The sequence below is a fragment of the Schistocerca americana genome, chromosome 1 (genome assembly GCF_021461395.2).
Source record: "Schistocerca americana isolate TAMUIC-IGC-003095 chromosome 1, iqSchAmer2.1, whole genome shotgun sequence".
NCBI lineage: Eukaryota > Metazoa > Arthropoda > Insecta > Orthoptera > Acrididae > Schistocerca > Schistocerca americana.
The window spans coordinates 688844776-688864733 of record NC_060119.1 but is presented as its reverse complement, the minus strand read 5'-3'; the positions used below and the strand labels follow the sequence as shown (position 1 = coordinate 688864733).

Below are 19958 nucleotides of genomic sequence, written 5' to 3'. Positions count from 1 at the left end.
AAAATTTAATCAAGATGTAACAATCATCATATTAATGGTAACTTAACTGATTAAGAGCGATATATATTTGCCAGCGTTCTTTTTTGTCTCAGTCAGAACCATGGTAAAGTGACACAGGTCACTCACTTAAAGATCAGTCATGAAGTACACGGTGTCTATTTGAGTGACCATATTAACAGTGATTAAAATGTCCAGGTTGTGTTCTATTGGATAAAAGCCCCTATTCATTGGCACTGTGCACAGTTATCGTTAGGGATTTTGATGTGCATTTCGCACTTCGAAGTTTAAAATGAATGCATAGCCGGCCGAAGTGGCCGTGCGGTTAAAGGCGCTGCAGTCTGGAACCGCAAGACCGCTACGGTCGCAGGTTCGAATCCTGCCTCGGGCATGGATGTTTGTGATGTCCTTAGGTTAGTTAGGTTTAACTAGTTCTAAGTTCTAGGGGACTAATGACCTCAGCAGTTGAGTCCCATAGTGCTCAGAGCCATTTGAACCATTTTTTTGAATGCATAGACTAAGATAAAACGTAGCTAAGATATACTTTCCTTTCCTTGTAGTCGATAACTTGCACAACGTTCACATGTTGAAGTTGTAACAGTGGTGCTAGAGATCTTGAAGTTTGATTCCAAACCGGACAGAGTGATGAGAACGTTCCATTGTCTTTGGACAAGGCTTTATGAGTTACATACGTCTAGAGATGTATGACATAATCTCCATCAGCGTCGTTTAAATGCTGTCGTTGTGGTCTTTAAGTCCGAAGACTGGTTCGATGAAGGCCGGGTTGGCCGAGCGGTTGTAGGGGCTTCAGTCTGGAACCGCGCGACTGCTACGGTCGCAGGTTCGAATCCTGCCTCGGGCATGGATGTGTGTGATGTCCTTAGGTTAGTTAAGTTTGTTCTAAGTTCTAGGGGACTGATGACCTCAGTAGTTAGGTCCCATAGTGCTCAGAGCCGTTTAGACCTTTTTTTGAACTGGTTCGATGCTGCTCTCCATGCCAATCGAACATGTGGAGTCTTCTTCATCTCTGCGTAACTACTACGACCTACATCTATTTGAGGCTGCCTGCTGCAGTCAAGCTTTGGTTTCCCACTTCAGGTTTTAACCCCCCCCCCCTGCCCCCACCCCACGCCCATCCCTTTCCACCATTACCAAATTAACGATTCCTTGACGCCTCAGCACCTGCCCTCTCAAGTGAACATCTCATTTCGTAAAGTTGCGCCATGAATTTACTTTTCACCTGTTCGATTCAGTACTTCCTCATAAGCTTTCCGATCTGCCGGTCTAATCTTCAGCATCCTCCTGTGGCACACATTTCAGAAGGTTCTCTTCCTATCTCCTGATACCATTGTTTTATCTTTGTTGTTATTCATCGTCATCGACAAGCTTTGAAGTTTTAATTTCTTCTTCGTAAAGTCGGTCAAACAATATACGTAAGTGTTCTGGAACATAATTATCTACTTATATTGGTTTGTTTCAATGGCAGGAAGATCCGTAACATAATTCTACATTATTTGTGAAACACGCAGACACAAGTACCAGCACGTCTTTTGTTATATCTGTACATAGATTTAGAGAGATAAGACAGCTTGAAAATCGCAAAAATACTGAACGTTGTTCTGTGATAGATAAACTGGGGGAAGAGACATTATAATAATAACTGGAACATAGAAGTTATAAAAAAGAACAGGGTACGAAGTGAATGTACGCTATATTTAGTTCGCGGGGAGATATGTTATCAGCAGAAGGTGGCGTGCAAGAGCTTTGAAAAATAGATACACCCTTTTTGCCGCGCGGTCTAGCCGTGAGGTACCTTGCCACGGTTTGCGCGGCTCCCCCCGTCGGATGTTCGAGTCCTCCATCGGGCATCGGTGTGTGTGTGTGCGTTGTCCTTAGCGTAAGTTAGTTTAAGTTAGATTAAGTAATGTGTATGCCTATAGACCGATGAACTCAGCAGTTTGATCCAATAGGAACTTGCCACAAAGTTCAAAAAAATTTTTTCCTGGTATTATGATCACGGAACAGGCTCTAAACATGCTCTTGCAGATGCACCTTAGTTGGCTCATCTCTAGTCTCAGATGCGGTTCGATGGAGTCGTGCAAATTGGGTGTTTGTTATTTCTTTTTGTTTCTTATCAGAAAAACATTGATGTATAATGCCTAGAAGACAGACGGTCAACAATGAGTATTGTTGTCCAATACGGATCCGTTCAAAAGAAAGTTTCTAGCAATGTCTATCTGTTAACCGTAGTAAAATCTTCCAGACTAGAACCACATCTCCTGCAAAAATCTCAGGTCTGGTTAAACGTTTCACTGGTTAAAATGATAAATTGTTGACACCTGAATTCTAGAAATGAATAGAAAATAAAAAATAATTCATGAGTAGTGGAAATACAGTAACGTAAAGTAGTATAAAAAGTTTTTGAAATTCCGTGGGCAGCGAGAATGAAACAAATAGGCAACGGAATAATTTACTCAGTACCTGTATACTAAATCCTAGTACAAACAATAAAAATAAAAATGCAGGAAAGACAAAAAAAATTGTTCATATGGCTCTAAGCACTTTGGGACTTGAGGCCATCAGTCCCCTAGACTTACTACTTAAACCCAACCAACCTAAGGACATCACACACATCCATGCCCGAGGCAGGATTCGAACTTGCGAACGCAGCAGCAGCGCGGTTCCGGACTGAAGCGCCTAGAATCGCTCGATCACAACGGCCGGCGCAGGAAAGACAAATTTAAGATACTTGTAATGGTGCTGTACTTCAGAACCACTGCTGTTTAACATAAATGCCAAAACTAAAGTAGAAAGTGAAATGAAAGGAAAATTAGACACAAAGCGACAAGCGCTGCAGCATGCAATACCATGCAAAGGCTTGTGGATAGCGTCAGCAGCACCAGCTGAGTGAAACGAAAAACGAGAATTATTAAACAGAATGAACAGATTGCTTAGCACTTAATTTAAATCAAGAATACGAAAACCGCATACAGGCGTAATGACGATTAGGAGAGTACGAGCAGAAAGCAAAATGTAGTAAAAAACTAAGAGAAATTTGCTACGCAAAAATAGTATTTCTCAGGGAGGTAATATGAATAACAGACCGGCAAATGGTGGAAAGCAGTCAACAGAACTAAAGAAAAGAAATGATATAGACCGTGGTAGAAACGGAAATCGTGTGTTTGAAGGTGACAGATAGGCGGAAATGAAACTTCGAGAATAGAAAGATCGATAAAAGCAGACCCAGGAAGCAGTTGTAAAAGTCGTATCAAATGGCTCTGAGCACTATGGGACTTAACTTCTGAGGTCATCAGTCCCGTAGACTTAGAACTACTTAAACCTAACTAACCTAAGGACATCACACACATCCATGCCCGAGGCAGGATTCCAACCTGCGACTGTAGCTGTCGTGCGGTTCCAGACAGTAGCGCCAAGAACCCCTCGGCCACCCCGGCCGGCAAAAGTCGTATCATGTTTCGAATCCGTGGCGAATGAGAGCTGTATGAATCCTTCACCAGAAGAAAGACCAAGTTGGTGGTATATGAACTGTGGTATACAAACTCGTTAATAATGTGATGATGGAACCAGATGATGGGAGATACAAAAGTGAGGGTACAGTCTGGATTTAACACAACACTTAATACGTAGAAATTGATGTGGAGTAGCAGGCTGACATTTGCATCATGAAAACAACTCGATTGGATTATGAGATTTCGGCGTGGAGTCTGTGTGTTTTGCGGCCACTGTAGAAGGCTCCCATCGAGACGGCGGTGAGTTGGCCTTTTGTCGTCATCGCAAGCGCATGTATCGACAGAATTTCTGCTGATTTTCTTTCAGAATAAAAAATTTTATGAGATGAGAGTTGCTCATATGGCATAAAGTTTGATGTCAAGAACCGGGCAGAACAATGGCCAGGCCTTCTCTCAGAGTAGTGATGACGGCGAGTTGGTTGGTAACTTTCCCCCGCAGTACGAACTTACTGCGCTACTATTGTCTAATCAGCGGCCGGCTTTACCTTAAACACGCATTTCATATGCAGATTTAGCGCGAAGTGCTTCTGGACTCCTGGACGACATTGACGGCAGTTACTCGATCAGTGGTACGCGTTGCGATCCACTGTTTCAGTGCTCGTTACCCCCGTGCAGAACTCAATAATACATTACTAGGACCTTCGAGTGGCCTCTTTTGTCGAAGCTCGAGGAACGGTTCCGGAGAAAAGAGTCCGCAGAGGGAAGAAACATTGACGAAAGCAAGTCGCGACCGAAGGGCCCTCGTCGAGTGCTCGAAAGCAGCGGAGCGCCGCATGCAGATCTGAGGCCGTGGCTTAGCGTGGCGTGGGAAAGGCCGACCCCAGTGGACGCCACTGTTGCGCCGGCCGAGTGCCCTGCTGGGGAGGGCTGGCGTCGCCCTCCACTGCACACTCCACACTCGGCGCCGATGTTATCACGCGGACGGGTCGAGTCAGCTTCCGCGGTGGAATCGCGCACTATTTCGCGCGTAACAAAATTTGGCTTATGATGTAGAAATAACACCTCCCGCCCCCCCCCCCCCCCCCCCATGGCAATACCGTATACTGAAAAGCTCTTCAAGAGCCGGCCAACGACATAACTACGGCCAAATATTTAGTATCGAACCATACTCCCAACAAGCAAGCACCTTACCGTCAACAACAGTTTTCATAAATTTTATGTACAAATCACACTCTAGATCGCGTTTTTTTTTTATTGTTTCAGCAGAATTTGGTCATCTTCAGGTCTAAAATATGAAAAGGGAGGTAGTGATGATCTTCGTCAGAAACGAAATTTCCAATTTTTCGATCCTCCAAGTTTAATTTCCACGCATGCCATTTTCAGTTCTACCACAGTTCTGTAGTATTTGTTTTAGTTAGATTTCTTTCATTGAATGCTTTCTTCGCTTGTGAGATCATGTCATCACGTTGTGTAACTCTACCTTCTACGTAGTAGAAATATTTCAATTTTTCTACTACGTTTTATTTGTTGTACCCCAACTTTATTACGAGTAATTACATTATCTACATCTTGTAGATCCTCAATTTAAATTAAGGGCTAAACAATCTCTCTGTCCCATTTATTACTTTTCATTTTCCCCTTAAATTCAACGACAATCGTCTGTGAACTTTTACAAGGCTACGTTTCTCGTGCTACTTATGTCACCGTTTACAATTTTCCTCTCGTTTGAGCCTCTGTAATAACTTTTCAATATATATATATATATTGAACATCACTGGTGCTGATAGAATACGAAGCGCAACTGCTAGCGTTGACGACGGCTATGCTCTCCATATTATAGATCTGAAGGTGTCCTAATTCGACCGCAATCATTTATAATTATATCTGATATATAAAGTGGTTTGTAAACAAACTCACAAAACAAGATCACTGTTTGCTCCTGGTGACAGTGCCGCCTTTCTGTGGTTCTCATGAAATTTCAGAAGAAAGGGTGGTTACAGAAGGACGGAACACCTCTAGAAAAATTCAGCAGGCGCTGCACAGTGCTTAGTACAACAGACTTTCAGTCTTCACTTGGCTCCCCATTTTGTGTCGCACCTACGACTGGATCGGGAGAATGACGTCAGTCTTTCGAGATGATGGTTGAAGTGATCGCTACAGCAAAAGTCTACAAATAACCAGTACTGCTGGTCCCTGTTTCGATCACAATCGAAGTAGAATCTTCCTACACGTCGGTCAGGGACCTGAAGATGACGTAGTAAAACGCTGAAACTGGTTGCAAAATAAAATAAGGTTGGAAACTAGACGGCTGAAAGGTGTTTAATTAGTGTATTACTGTTGTTCGTGTTTACTATTTTTACCAGGCCTGGTGGAGGATATAAAGTGCGTGGACAGCGTCAGATGTTGAGTGATCACTGTGAAGGACACGGAGATATGTGAGACAGCGTTATCAGCATTTGGCAAGGTTTGAAAGGGGCATCATTGTAAGGTTCCGTTTGGCCTGCTAGTCGAATCGTTCAATAAACAGATTTGTGACACGGCTCCGTGTTGGAGACCATGGGGACGTGAAGGTAGGCGAACTCGCCAAGTTTCCACTCGATGACGTCTGACCACCACGAGGGAGGACCGCCGTATTGCGCAACAAGCACATCGCAACCCCTTCACATCCGTGAATGCCATCTGAGAACAAGTAATGGACTCCCTCGAACATTCTGTGTCATCCTGCACAACTGGTCGGAGACTGCACTATCCAGGAAAATGGCGACCACCTCGGGAGACGTCCCATGCTTCCAAAGTTTTGGAGAGGTACAGCACTATTAATCCAGATGTAACGCTGCGGGACCCTTGGGGTAAGACATCAGGTCACGGCTGGTAGCGACTGAGAGAACTCTGGTGGCACAATGGTGTTTTCTTTTTTTTGTGTCTAGTATCTTGCTCGTCGACACATGAAGGGTGTCTCTGTGAACTGTCTGCGCGATGTTGAGGAACTCCCGTGGACAAGATCTACAGTTCTGTCCCCCAACAGAACATGCGTGGGACTAGCTCTGACGCCAACTACCTTCCATTATCAGTATACAGCATATCAGTGACCAGCTACAACAGTTGTGGGCCATCTTGCTTCAGGGGAGGATCCAACGGCTTTACGACAGTCTTCCCAACCGAATCAGTGCGTGGATGCATGTCAGACGCGGTGCAACTTCATACTGATAAATTGACTCATAGTGCCAAGTTATTTGTAATTACATCAGTCCCTTTCAGGCCGCGAAGTTTTCATTTTGTTACCTCCTCCTCTTCTGGTTGATCCACCTTTTTGTCAGGTTGTGTAATAGTACTGATGAACCTGCAGTCTGATGTGAACGAAGTGTTGCGCAATGTTCTCCTTACAAATGTCGTTTTCTCTGTAATAAGAGTATCTGCGTGGTCCTTTACCGCAATGTCTGTTGGCGGGAGTAGACTCGTTCTGCAGTCAGCTTCAGATGCCGGTTCTCTAAATTTTCTCACTAGCGTTCTTCGAAAAGAGCATCGCCATCCCTCCAGGGATTCCCATTTGAATTCTTGCAGCATCTCCGTAACATTTATTTGTTGTTCTAATCTACCGGGCCGGCCGGAGTGGCCGAGCGGTTGTAGGCGCTACAGTGTGGAACCGCGCGACCGCTACGGTGGCAGGTTCGAATCCTGCCTCGGGCATGGATGTGTGTGATGTCCTTAGGTTAGTTAAGTTTAAGTAGTTCTAAGTCTAGGGGACTGACGACCTCAGATGTTAAGTCCCATAGTGCTTAGAGCCACTTGAGCCATTTGTAAACTACGCTACCTTTATGTTGTGTTTTTGCCAGCCCTGTTAGGGTCTATAAAGGTCGTGGACAGCGTCAGATGCCCAGTGAGGGAACTCGGATGGCATGGCGCAGACAATCTGCGTCCTATATGTTAGCTCTCATACATCAATATCATGGAGTCATTTTTCAATAGTACAATGGCTTGTCCACAAGTGGCACGGATAGTGCTTAGAGCCATTTTTGAAGTTAGGTGTATTTTCTAGGACCAATAATACAAAGGCACTAAGTTTTATTTGTGATAGTACAAGGGGACAGAAATACAGCAATAATATTTTAACCAGTAGAACTGTAGTCAATAAACATTTCACGTATCTTTTAAATGTTTTTCAAGACAATAAAAAAATCAAATTCAAGTAAAAAATTTTTTCAATATTGACTTCTGTTTCCCGCACAACTCCAATCTTGGTATCAGAAGTAAAGTTTACAGCAGCATTTCCTGTGCAGTTAAGGCAGAAATGGCAACATCGTCAGCAGATCTCCCTATTTTGCAGGTCATAAACATAACTGCTCTTTCAGTTCGGCATGGCACATATCAGGTGTTGTTTTTCGTATTTGAAGACATTTCAGTTTTTTTTTTTCAGGATAGTGATTGTAATATCTATTTGAGATGGATGAATGTGACACACTTTCATCACAGTGCATTTTAAAATCTTTCAGCAGCATTTTCAAAAGCATGGAAGTCAGTTGTCTGCATAGGAATTACATGGAATGGGTTAACGTCTTCAGCTGACTTACTCTTGCGTAGGACTTACGGAAAAAGACCTTGCTTACCTTTCTTGTACCATGTGCCATCTAGTACTGAATGTTTGAAACCGTTTTTGCGCGAAACATCCCGGCAGATTAAAACTGTGTCGCTGGCTGGGACTCGAATGTAGGAGCTGTACCGTTCGGGGGCAAGCGAACCACAGACTGCTCTATCCAAGCACGAATTACGACCCCTTCTGATAGCATCGCTGCTGCCACTACCTCATCTCCTATCTTTACTCCACGATTTGCCACCTGGAATAGAATTTCGAGAACACAATAGCACTGAAAACGCGTTTTGTGAAAAATGACACTTAGAACCTTTGAAATTTCCACTCTTCAAATACTGTCTTAGTACAAATGATTTGAAACGTAAAGTTTGCAGTTAAGTCCCCATCTACTCAAATTTCATCCATGGCCCACCTTACCAAGAAATATAACACGAGTGTGGAGTGTCGCATGTCCAGTTTAGTGACTCTCGTACATGTCAAACACAAAACACTGTATCATGCGTTAATGATAGTATTCGAAAAAAATATGATTATAGGTAACACACATAATGAGTATTATAGTTTTACCAAATAGTTTTAATAGTAATGATCTTTCAAAAAAGTTTTAGTTAGAAGCACAGCTGAACCCTTTTGCTTTCACCCCTCAGGAAATCACACTTTACACCTTACTGGGTAATTTCCCCCAGTTTGGAAACCATTAAACTAGGAGAATCTTTCATATTGCAGCCAGTGGCGCCTCATAACCACACATTCTCAGTGATCTCGCAAAAGGTTCCTTTGCCGTCCCATGTTTACTGGATCGTCTTTGCTTCCTTCGTCATATATCTTTAACCTGTCAGTTTTTGCTATTAATTATGATACAGTCTGCAGATGTCGATAATGCACTGATTACTTTACTGATCGTGTATTCGTTACTCTGACTCCGAACCATACTAAGGAATGACTTAAGTATGTCGGCTTAAAAAAATCTGTTTTGATATAAACATGGGACGGTCATTATGAAAAATTTTTACATTTAACCAGACATCCTTCGTGGGTTATAATAAAAGTTGTAGAGTAATAATAACAATAACTAAGCGACAGCAACCAAACAAGTAGAAATACTAAAAATCTGAATATTTCTGCTCAAAATTAAACATAGAAAAATTAAACTCAATATGCGGCAAGACGAACAGAGCTGCACATTACAGCTACCTAGCTGAAATCCTCTCACGTATAGAAGGGAAGATCTCACAGAAGATAATAAGGAATGCATACCCATTTGCACGAAGAACAGACAGTACCACAGAGTATTCAAACCCCAAATACTGCATGCAGGTAACACAGTATCACTCCAAACGAAAAGCGACATGGGAAGTCTACTGAGAGACGATCGCAAAATCATGGTTCAAGTGGCTCTGAGCACTATGCGGCTTAACTTCTGAGGTCATCAGTCGCCTAGAACTTAGAACTACTTAAACCTAACTAACCTAAGAATCATCTTGTGGTGCAGTTCTTCTTCATCACACACAACCATGCCCGGGGCAGGATTCGAACCTGCGACCGTAACGGTCGCGCGGTTCCAGACTGTAGCGCCTATAACCGCTCGGCCATCACGGCCGGCTAATAGTAACAGTAAAACTCGAAGAATAACCAGTACTCCAGCAGTGATATCACTGCCCTAGCCCGCGCTGACTGCTGGTTGCAAGCATGCAGCTCTGCTGAGTCACTACTGGACTATTGTTTTTCGTGTTTCACTGTCCCTGTTAAATGCATATTGATAAAAGGAATATTGGACTTTACTAATTTGGTAGTGCACTGTCAAATGGACGTGTACAAGTCCCAATTTAAAAATAATTTTGTTTTTGATGGGAAAAAACCCGAAGTTTTCTGTTGACACTGGGCTTCGCACGAAAGACATAAAGCTGCTGTAATTGTCTGGGCTGACCCCAACTACACAACGCAAAAACTAAATTACAAATATCTGCCGAAACGCCTGAGAAAATGCGCCTGATGAATCTTACGAGAGACACTCGGTATAATATGGGCGCATGCTTCCAATCAATTGGAATGTGCCGAGAGAGAATCTATGTCGATGAAAACATATAAGGATTTACTTATATATGGATATGGTGTCTCTTCTTTCGGACATATCCGAAAGAACAGACACCATATTCTGTAGTTGAATATTTGGGATTTGTGTTATTTACGACATTATGAAGAGTGAAGAGAGCTGATTTCATACTTTTTCTTTTCAATGTGGAACCAATTTTCTATCACAGTTTATGTTCATGAGTATCTTAGTTCAGCATCAGCGCAGAGTAATTATATGCCTTATATGTGTGTTCGTTGCCGTATACTTACATAACAAATCCTAACTCCATCTCTGCAACTACTAAATCTGCGTAGTTGCGAATATGGACTTTAAATACCTCAGTTAAGAGTAATTTCTCCACCATGTGGAGAATGGTAAGATGGCGTCGTTTCACTGGGGGGTTGTCAGGTGGAATCTCTGCAGCCACTCCGTGTTATAGGAAGCAAACGATGCTGGGATGATCCTCGATTAATAATTCTGGCAATGTCGGCCACGACCTTCTTCTGTGCGGATGCACACATATTACCCGAACTCTTACGGGACTTGGTAAGAATGTCTTCCACGAGTAATGAGTGTGTTGAGGTGGGACGCTACGAATGTAGTGTGTTGACATACAAGGTGAGAATGTGGGTTTCGAGGGAGGCGTGCGCGAGATAATCCCTACAGTCGCACTATCTTCTGTGCCCTCGGTGGCTCAGATGGGTAGAGAGTATGCTATGTAAACAGGAGATGGTGCAAATGGCTCTGAGCACTATGGGAGTTAACTTGTGGGGTCATCAGTACCCTAGAACGTAGAACTACATAAACCTAACTAACCTAAGGACATCACACACATCCATGCCCGAGGCAGCATTCGAACCTGCGACTTTAGCGGTCGCGCGGTTCCACACTGTATCCACCCCGGCCGGTTGTAAACAGGAGATCCCGGGTTCGAGTCCCGGCCGGGGCCCACATTTTCACCTGTCCCCGTTGATATGCTGGGTGATCAAAAAGTCAATATAAATTTGAAAACTGAACAAATCACGGAATAATGTAGATAGAGAGGTACAAATTGACACACATGCTTGGAATGACATGGGGTTTTATTACAACCAAAAAAATACAAATGTTCAAACAATGTCCGACAGATGGCGCTTCATCTAATCAGAACAGCAATAATTAGCATAACAAAGTAAGACAAAGCAAAGATGATGTTGTTTACAGGAAATGCTCAATATGTCCACTATCATTCCTCAACAATAGCTGTAGTCGAGGAATAATGTTGTGAACAGCACTGTAAAGCATGTCCGGAGTTATAGTGAGCCATTGGCGTCGGATGTTGTCTTTCAACTTCCCTAGAGATGTCGGTCGATCACGATACACTTGCGACTTAAGGTAACCCCAAAGCCAATAATCGGACGGACTGAGGTCTGGGGTCCTGGGAGGCCAAGTATGACGAAAGTGGCGGCAGAGCACACGATCATCACCAAACGACGCGGGCAAGAGATCTTTCACGCGTCTAGCAATATGGGGTGTTTTTTTTGTCATTCCAAGCATGTGTGTCAATTTTTACCTCTCTATCTACATTATTCCGTGGTTTATTAAGTTTTCAAATTTATACTGACTTTTTGATCACCCGGTATATCAACCCCTGTCAGCAGCTGAAGGTATTAAAATTAATTCTAAATTCGTATAAGCATTTAATCTCCTATTGCATGCAGAGTAGTTTGGGATACGACGCATGTTTTACAGGGTAGGTTGTTTGCAGTCGTATGGCTGAATGAATGACCGAGCGATTGCGAACTGCAGCTGCGGACTGCCCAACAAAGAAAGCGGGCAGGAGTGAAAAGCGGCGCGAGGCGAGGAGAGCCGAGGCGGGCATTAGCGGGCCGGCAGGGGGAGAATGACTTCCGGACTGGCCGAGGGCCGACCCGCACGTCGACGCCGCTTCCACTTGCAGCTTCCTGTGTCGCGCGGCAGGTGGGTGCGCGGCCCAGGTTGGCGCAGCTGACTCCCGTGGGCGACGCAACAGGGATGCGAGCGATGGGGGCAGCGGTGGCGAGTGACGCGTGGCGGCCGCTCCTCCTGTGGGAACGGCCCGGGTTCCCACGCGGCGCCGCCTAGCCGGGCCGCGCCACGCGACGTGCGGCGCCTCGGGGGCGGTGGGGGCGGCGTCGCCAGCTGTCGCGGCGCCCTCCCCTGTCCGCTGTATATAAGCCGGCGCCGGCCCGCGGGGTGTTATTACCCCGCAGACATGGCGAGAGGCAGCACCACAGCCGCCCTGCGACACGCCGTCCTCGCCGCCAGGACCACGTGCGCCAAGGTGAGTCCGCTCTCCGCTCGGCGTCGTCGCTGCCACTGCTGTAGTCTCGCCGTTGTTGCTTCTGTTATCACCTCATTAACTCAACGCGTCCGCCCTGTACCGGCAAGAGCATTCTATTTTGTCATTATTGTGCAGCGTATGCAGTTTCGTAAACGACATTTCAGATGTGTTGGACACGTCTGCGATTTAATAATTATGAAAAATCCGCCTCGATTGCACAAACTACCTGGTGTTTACCTACGTTTCAGCGTGGGTAACCACGCCTTCTTCAGAACAAATATAAAGCAGCTTGCCTAAATAGGCATAGTCAAAGGCTAAAATCAACACCTACAACGGCAACACCCCATAAATTTTTTTTACAAATACGCGGTACATATGTCCAAGTCAGTAATATTACTTATCTGAACCCCGTATGTGCTGCCTCGCCCCAGCTAACGTACGATGGTCACAGGCTCTCCACCGGACTGAGGCACCGCAGGCTGCTCATGCGCGGCTATCGAAATCACTGCGCATGCGCAATGCCAGGAAACGCTCTTCTTATGCATGGGAGAGGGATTACAAAGTTAACATGGACTAGGACCTAACTGATTGCCAAAAATTGGCGATGGGAGCGGGGTTACAAAGTTAACATGCACTGGGACCTAACTGATTGCCAAAAATTGGCAATGGGAGCGGGGTTACAAAATTTGGCAATCAGTTAGGTCCCGATCCGTGTTAACTTTGTGTTGGCAATCAGTTAGGCCCCGGTCCGTGTTAACTTTGTAATCCCGCTCCCATGCATGAGAAGAGCGTTTCCTGGCATCGCGCATGCGCAGTGGTTTCGATAGCCGCGCTTGAGCAGCCTGCGGTGCCTCAGTCCGGTGGAGAGCCTGTGACCAACGTACGTTAGGTGGGGCCAGGCAGCACACACAGGGTTGAGATAAGTAACATTATTGACTTGGTACATATGTACCGTGTATTTGTAAAAAAATTTTGTGGAGTGTTGCCGTTGTAGGTGTTGATTTTAGCCTTTGACTATGCCTATTTGGGCAAGCTGCTTTATATTTGTTCTGAAGAAGGTGTGGTTACCCACGCTGAAACCTAGGTGAACACCAGGTAGTTTGTGCAATCGAGGCAGATTTTTCATAATTATTTCGATACTTAAGATTGTTGATGCGCTGCAGTGCTGAAAGTTCTTAACGTCTTCTATTGATAAAAAAATTGTTACTTTTTAGCACAATCTATACACATTATAAGTAAAACTAACCCGCCTCGTTTTTCTCTCTGTGTGGGAAGCCTAATCTCAGGAAAACTTGTAGGCATTGCCATACGGTTTTCACTAATAGACTTCCTGATTCACGAGGAAGGTTTGTGTACATAACTTATGACCGCTACGCCAGACACGTCGTCCGACCGCAGGTACTTTGTGACACCAGTGCCAAGCCAGAGCACATTGCTACTTACACATAATTTCAACACAAGATATTACGGGTTTCGGTGCTCTCCGGCCATGTTCACATCATAAGAACGGAGCAGTACTTCACTCCTGAGCACTTAGAGAAAACTATATTGTCAATGGACAATGCCAGTAGTTGGGAATGGATAGGCTTCCTTCTTATGATCCAAAGACGGCCGGTGACGGTCAAAACCGTTAATTTGTCGTTGAAATTACGTCTGATTGCGCCGCGAAATGAACCATTTTTAAAAACATACGCAATTGTGCTCTTTTTTGCTTTTTATTGTTGAGTCGTAACTATTACATAACATTGTTTCGAATTCAAAACTTTCAGTAGTCGCTCAGTGCAGTGACACATCAGTTGCGTTTGTGATTTAAATAATGAAAAACTGCAGCAGTTAGGCATTTTTTTCATGCTTAGCACAACGCATTTTGACAATTTTTTCTCATTCTCAAGTGCATTTGTTTACATAAATATATTTGGTTATGTTTCCAAGTGTGATTTGCTATCTGTCTTTCACCGTAATCGATGTTATACTGAGATCATAAGATCAAAGTGTTTCTTCGGATGTCTTTTATATGCTAATGTTAGAAATAGTATTTTTGTCCGTAGACAGCATATAAAAAAACATAAGGTATCATACGCTTTTATTGTATACAGCCCACAGTAGCACAGGTACTCTATATTCAAATCAAGGAAATTCATGTCTTATATCATATGATCGCAACAAAATTTGACATTATATCTGGCTAAGTTGCTGTGTGCTGTGTAGGTAGGACAGACGATGGAGCAAAATTACTGTACCTGTATTCCATAACACACTGATATACGGCACTTTTCGCAGCTCCAAGCAATGAAAAAATCTGTCGTCAAAAGGCTTCCGCAATTCATCATTGTTAACAGACCTACCCATGGCAGACTTTCGATAAATGACGACGTTGGCTCTTTAAAACCTGTTGAACAAGGTGGTATTCGCAGAGAGTACATTAGCCAGTGATTCATGATTGACGTTTACCAGCGATATCTCAACGGACTAACAGCTTCAACACGAGTTGATTGTATCAATGCAACAAAAAAATGCGATGATGTTACATTTCCATGATGGCTGCTACATAAAAAAAAGATCGACAGTCTGTCTTTTAAGTTAACAGGAGCTACATCGAAAATACTATGCCGACCCGTTAATCCATCAGTCACACGGAAAAATTTTTGAAAAGTCATTTTTATTTACATCGCAAACTTCGTCTTGCTAGTTTCGACTGTTTCATCACCAGTTGACGGACTTAAAAGCTCTAAGTGGAATATGGCACTTATTCATAATTACCAAGTGCCTATGTTATATTTACAGTTAATACTGTATGTTTAACGCAGTTTGTAATTGTGGCCGCTTGGATGTACATTCAATAATGTATGTTTAACGTACTTTGTAATTGTCGTCGCGTGGTATTTACTACTTCGGACTACAAGTCTGCGAGAAGATGACGAAGAAGTAGGATGTAATTACAGCCAAGTAAAGTTTTGCGAGGGGTAGTCAAAAAGTTGTAATTATCACCTCGAAAAAATGCAGGTGAATATTATTTTTCTGTTTCTTTGCAAGTACATTGTAATCATTGAGCCACAGTACCGTAGCACGCCAGAACAAAATGTAGCAGCTCGTAGATAAAGAGCAGTGTGGTGCGGTAATTCGTTTTCTGCAGCAGTGGAAATGTTGCAGTGTATCAGGCCAATCCAGAATGCTAAATAACTCATCTGATTTGCCCTGACACACGGCAAAGTTTCCGCTGCTGCCGAAAACCAATTCCCGCATCGTACTTCTCTTTATTTATGTATGAGCTGCGACATTTTGTTCTGGCGTGCTACGTTACTGTGGTTCAGTGCTTTCAATGTGTAACAGGGTTACAGAAATGTGCTTGCAAACAAACAAACAAAAAATGAATTACATAACCTCATTTTCTCATTCTGATAGTTGAAAATTTATGACAACAATTCGTATAGCCGCCCATTTTTCCGTATATATGGACGGTAAGAGATGGGTTGTTTCGGGAGGAGACCAAACAGCGAAGTCATCGGTCTAATCTGAGTGGGGAAGGATGGGAAGGGAAGTCGGCCGTGCCCTTTCAAAGGAACCATCCCGGCACTGCGTGGAGGGATTTAGGAAAATCACGGAAAACCTAAATCAGGATGGCCGGACGCGAGATTGAACCGTCGTCCTCCCGAATGCGAGTCCAGTGTGCTAACCAATGCGCCACAGCGCTCGGTTTTTCGTATATATGCAAAAGCCGTTTATCAAAGCTTTCGAACACGCGTTTGAGAAGATGAAAAGCAGCGTTTCAGTGATAGAATATTCAAGTCCAGAGACCATAAAAGGCTGGCTATCAAGACCGGTATTTGCGTTCTTGTTGGTTTCTATTATGTGGGCATTATGCCTTGGTCTACGGCATGAGCCCAAAGTTGCGCTTCTCAATGCGGGAGACATCAGTCAACCCCATAAAGACTCGGATAGTAATTTCAAAATCAAACAAGTACAGCAAGCCTAACTTATACACGAAAGACTCGGGTCATGACGTCATCAGACGGCCACCTAAGATCTCAGATTCGCGCCGACGTGTGTTATAAAGCTTGTAGTGCAGAAGAGTTGACGCTGTTGCTTTATTTACCGGTACGTCTGCCCGTGGTAGCTGAGAGCCGCCCCCAATCCCTCCAAGAATCTTATTTTCCGATCCAAAAAACCAGTGCAGTTACATGGTTACGGGGAATGGTTGTGGGCTACGTCTATAACGAATCGGAAAAGGACAAAATGGATTTTTGGCATTTTCTCCTGGATGGACACACGAAGCTGCAACAGCACAGGAAATATAGGCAAGACTTCGCTAATTACCTGCGACTTACATTTACCGACACGCCGGCCAGGTGGGGTGTGACGGGTGATAGATGAGATAGACGAAGAACCCGAGATAGACACCGATCACACTTACGGACCCTTAGTTAATTTCGAGACGACGACCCAGTCTTACACCAACGTCTGGAGAACGGGTCGATAGATGGCTCTATTGCTCTATTGCTCTATCGAACGTCGGGTCGTGAGCAGGTGTCGCCCCCGACACGAATTCCATTTCATTGCTACAGGAGCATGTTTTTTTTGTATTTGTACTAGCTGCGATGTCTTCATGTCCGTTTCATTGGGCATTTTCAGTTTTATTCATTTCCTTACTTAATTAATTTTCTAATTAGCCACTATTTGTCAACATTTGGACATTGTAGACACTATTTCTGCCGTAGTATAACAAAATGTATGTTCAGCAAAGGTTGTAAGGCTGACATTGGAGACAAAAAAATAAGTAAATAAATAAAAATAAAAATAAAAAGAATGAGTAGCCTCTAAGTCTTAGTCTGAGCTTTAAACGATTTTTTTTTTTTTTTTTTTTTTAAGGAATGTCATACCTAAGGGCCTGGGTTCGATTCCCGGTTGGGTCGGAGATTTTCTCCTCTCAGGAACTGGGTGTTGTGTTAACCTTATCATCATCATTATATCCCCATCGCCGAAGTGGCGTCAGCTCGAACGAATTGCACCAGGCGAACGGTCTACCCGACGGGAGGCCCTAGCCACACGGCATTTCCATTTTATTTAGCGGTGTCTGAGTCTTGATACCCTGAGATGATGTTTCGAGCATCATGACATGAAGCGTTACGTACTGAAGCGTACCTTAGATCACGGTCTGTTGCCCATATAACAGAAACCACCAAGGACAGTTCGGACTGAATCTATTCTCCCGCACAATATTTTCAACCACATACTTTTAAGAAACATTTGAAGTATGATTGATTACTCATACGTGATCGAAGGGAAGATATGTACGCCGGCTGAAGTGGCCGTGCGGTTAAAGGCGCTGCAGTCTGGAACCGCAAGACCGCTACGGTCGCAGGTTCGAATCCTGCCTCGGGCATGGATGTTTGTGATGTCCTTAGGTTAGTTAGGTTTAACTAGTTCTAAGTTCTAGCGGACTAATGACCTCAGCAGTTGAGTCCCATAGTGCTCAGAGCCATTTTTTTTGGAAGATATGTACGGTAGCGCGTCCTACGCAGACTTTATGGGCGTGGCGAGATGGCGACTAACGTGTGCCGCTTTCGTGTTGCAGGTGCTGAGGAAACTGGGCCCCCGTGGAGCGCGGCGGCCGCGCCACCACGTGGCGATGGCGGCCAGCGACAACCCGGTCTTCTCCTGCGGCGAGCCCGCCGTCTGCCCTGGAGAACCGCAGCGGCCGCCGGCCGACGCTCAGCCAGAGGACGCCAAGAGCCGCCACACAGTCCTCACTTGGCTGGACGACGTCGCGGACCTGGAGGACATGGACAACCGCCTCAACGAGGCGCTCGAGGCCAAGATGGCCGCCGCGCAGCGCGGCGGCTGCGCCAGTGGCTAGCCCCTCGCTGCTCCGCCAGCATCTGCACAATACGTGCGAAACGTCAGAACTTCTACCTCGCATTCTGCGTAGAACAAGATTTAATAGCTGTGATTCTTCAGTTTCTCCCGGCGTATTTGTTGCTCGAACAGTCCACGGGTATACTGCCGGTTCATAGTGTCCAACGGGCACAATATTTCGGCGATCAGACGTGTCGCCATCGTCAGATGCGCTGACGAACTGAGTCTGATCGCCGAAATATTGTGCCCGTTGGACACTATGAACCGGGAGTATACCCGTGGACTGTTCGAGCAAGTTTTATTAGCGTTTTGTAATACGCACACGATTACAAATATTATATTCGAGTAATACTTCCATTTAGCAGTATTTCGTAAACATTCACTTGAACAAGTGAATCTTTGTTACCTGAGTACAATATATACGCTTTCTGATAAATGTAGATACATTGTATTTATCGATCTAAAAATTATTTTTATATTGTTTAGCAAAACTTTTGTGTCGCTGTCTCTAAACTGCAGCTGTAAATATTTTTCACATAAGTCTTTTTTTACCAAATTTCCTAAAATATAACATAGAGTATATTTACATGAAAATCTGTGCTTCCTGTTGTAAATATTGTATAATACTTATGCTATAGACATTATCTAAAAGAAGTCTTTCATAATGACCTAGTGCTTACAGATACTGTATAAAGTGCATTTAAAGATAAACATATTGTGATAACCTGCTCAAAAAATGATATCCAAATACTTAAATAAAAAGAGATTTAATTTGCTAAGTCCTTTTTTCCTCTTTATTGTTGTAGAACCTATAAAAACATAGACCATCTGAAAAGTCTGCATGTAAAACAATTGTTCTCTTGTGATTAATGATGTACATAGATTCAGTTGCAGAGGGTCTATAGTGCTCTACTCTCGCTTACTGTCCAATTACAATACACTGGTTTTTGCAGAGCTATTCCACTAAAGTCTTGCGAGACGAAGAACCAGATTCAAATTTTGTAGCCTAGGGAATCTTCCAACTTGAATCACGAACAATATTTTTATTTAGAAAAAGAACAGAAATATGTCGTATTTGTCAGTTCACAAAAAAATATTTAAAGTAAATTCGAATTATCAGCGTATAACAAGCCTGGAAATAGGATCACAAAACGAGACGTAGAATTAAAAGTTCAGATAAAAGTGAAAAGAAAAGGTGAATAGCACTGTCTTACAATTATATTTTAGTAGTTATATCTCTGGTAAGTATTCCCCTTTCTACTTCATATTCACAGTGAAAGAACATTCCAATTCAGTGGCTCTGAGAGATCAGTGATGTTTGATGTAAGTGTATCACTTGTGGGTAAAATTAAGTTGCCACCTGGCAGTTTCATCAATCTGTGGTAAGTTATTCTTTCTCCTTATTTTCAGTTCCAAAAGAACTTACATGTACGGTTCTCAATACTATCAGATTGCCTGTGCTATAGGAACGGTAACAGTTCATCGATCCGCCTATGTTCGTCATGGTAGGATTGTGCAAAAAAGTAGGTGATTTCATTAGCAACTATATTTAATTAAAAACAGAGAGAAGGACTTGTGATAAATTTTTACATGACCTCTGTTTATTTTCTATCACTCCTGTACTGTGGTACTTCAGGGGTGGGGGAGGGCATGAAATATCTGGATGATTTTAGT

At 43.7% G+C, this 19958-nt stretch overlaps 1 protein-coding gene across 1 annotated transcript; it reads left to right on the top strand.

Moving 5' to 3' along the window:
• The first annotated feature begins 12360 nt into the window (after nt 1–12360).
• LOC124549943 lies at nt 12361–18402 on the top strand. Its single transcript, XM_047125276.1, has 2 exons — nt 12361–12431; nt 18004–18402. Exons 1-2 carry the CDS (start codon nt 12363–12365, stop codon nt 18283–18285), a joined length of 351 nt encoding a protein of 116 aa, XP_046981232.1. The 5' UTR covers nt 12361–12362; the 3' UTR covers nt 18286–18402.
• The last annotated feature ends 1556 nt before the right edge of the window (nt 18403–19958 follow it).

Excerpts from the sequence above, each read along its gene's own strand:
- LOC124549943 (XM_047125276.1), top strand. The coding sequence starts at position 12,363 with ATGGCGAGAGGCAGCACCACAGCCGCCCTGCGACACGCCGTCCTCGCC. Across the intron at positions 12,432-18,003 it reads CCAGGACCACGTGCGCCAAG|GTGCTGAGGAAACTGGGCCC; the intron begins GTGAGTCCGCTC and ends TTCGTGTTGCAG.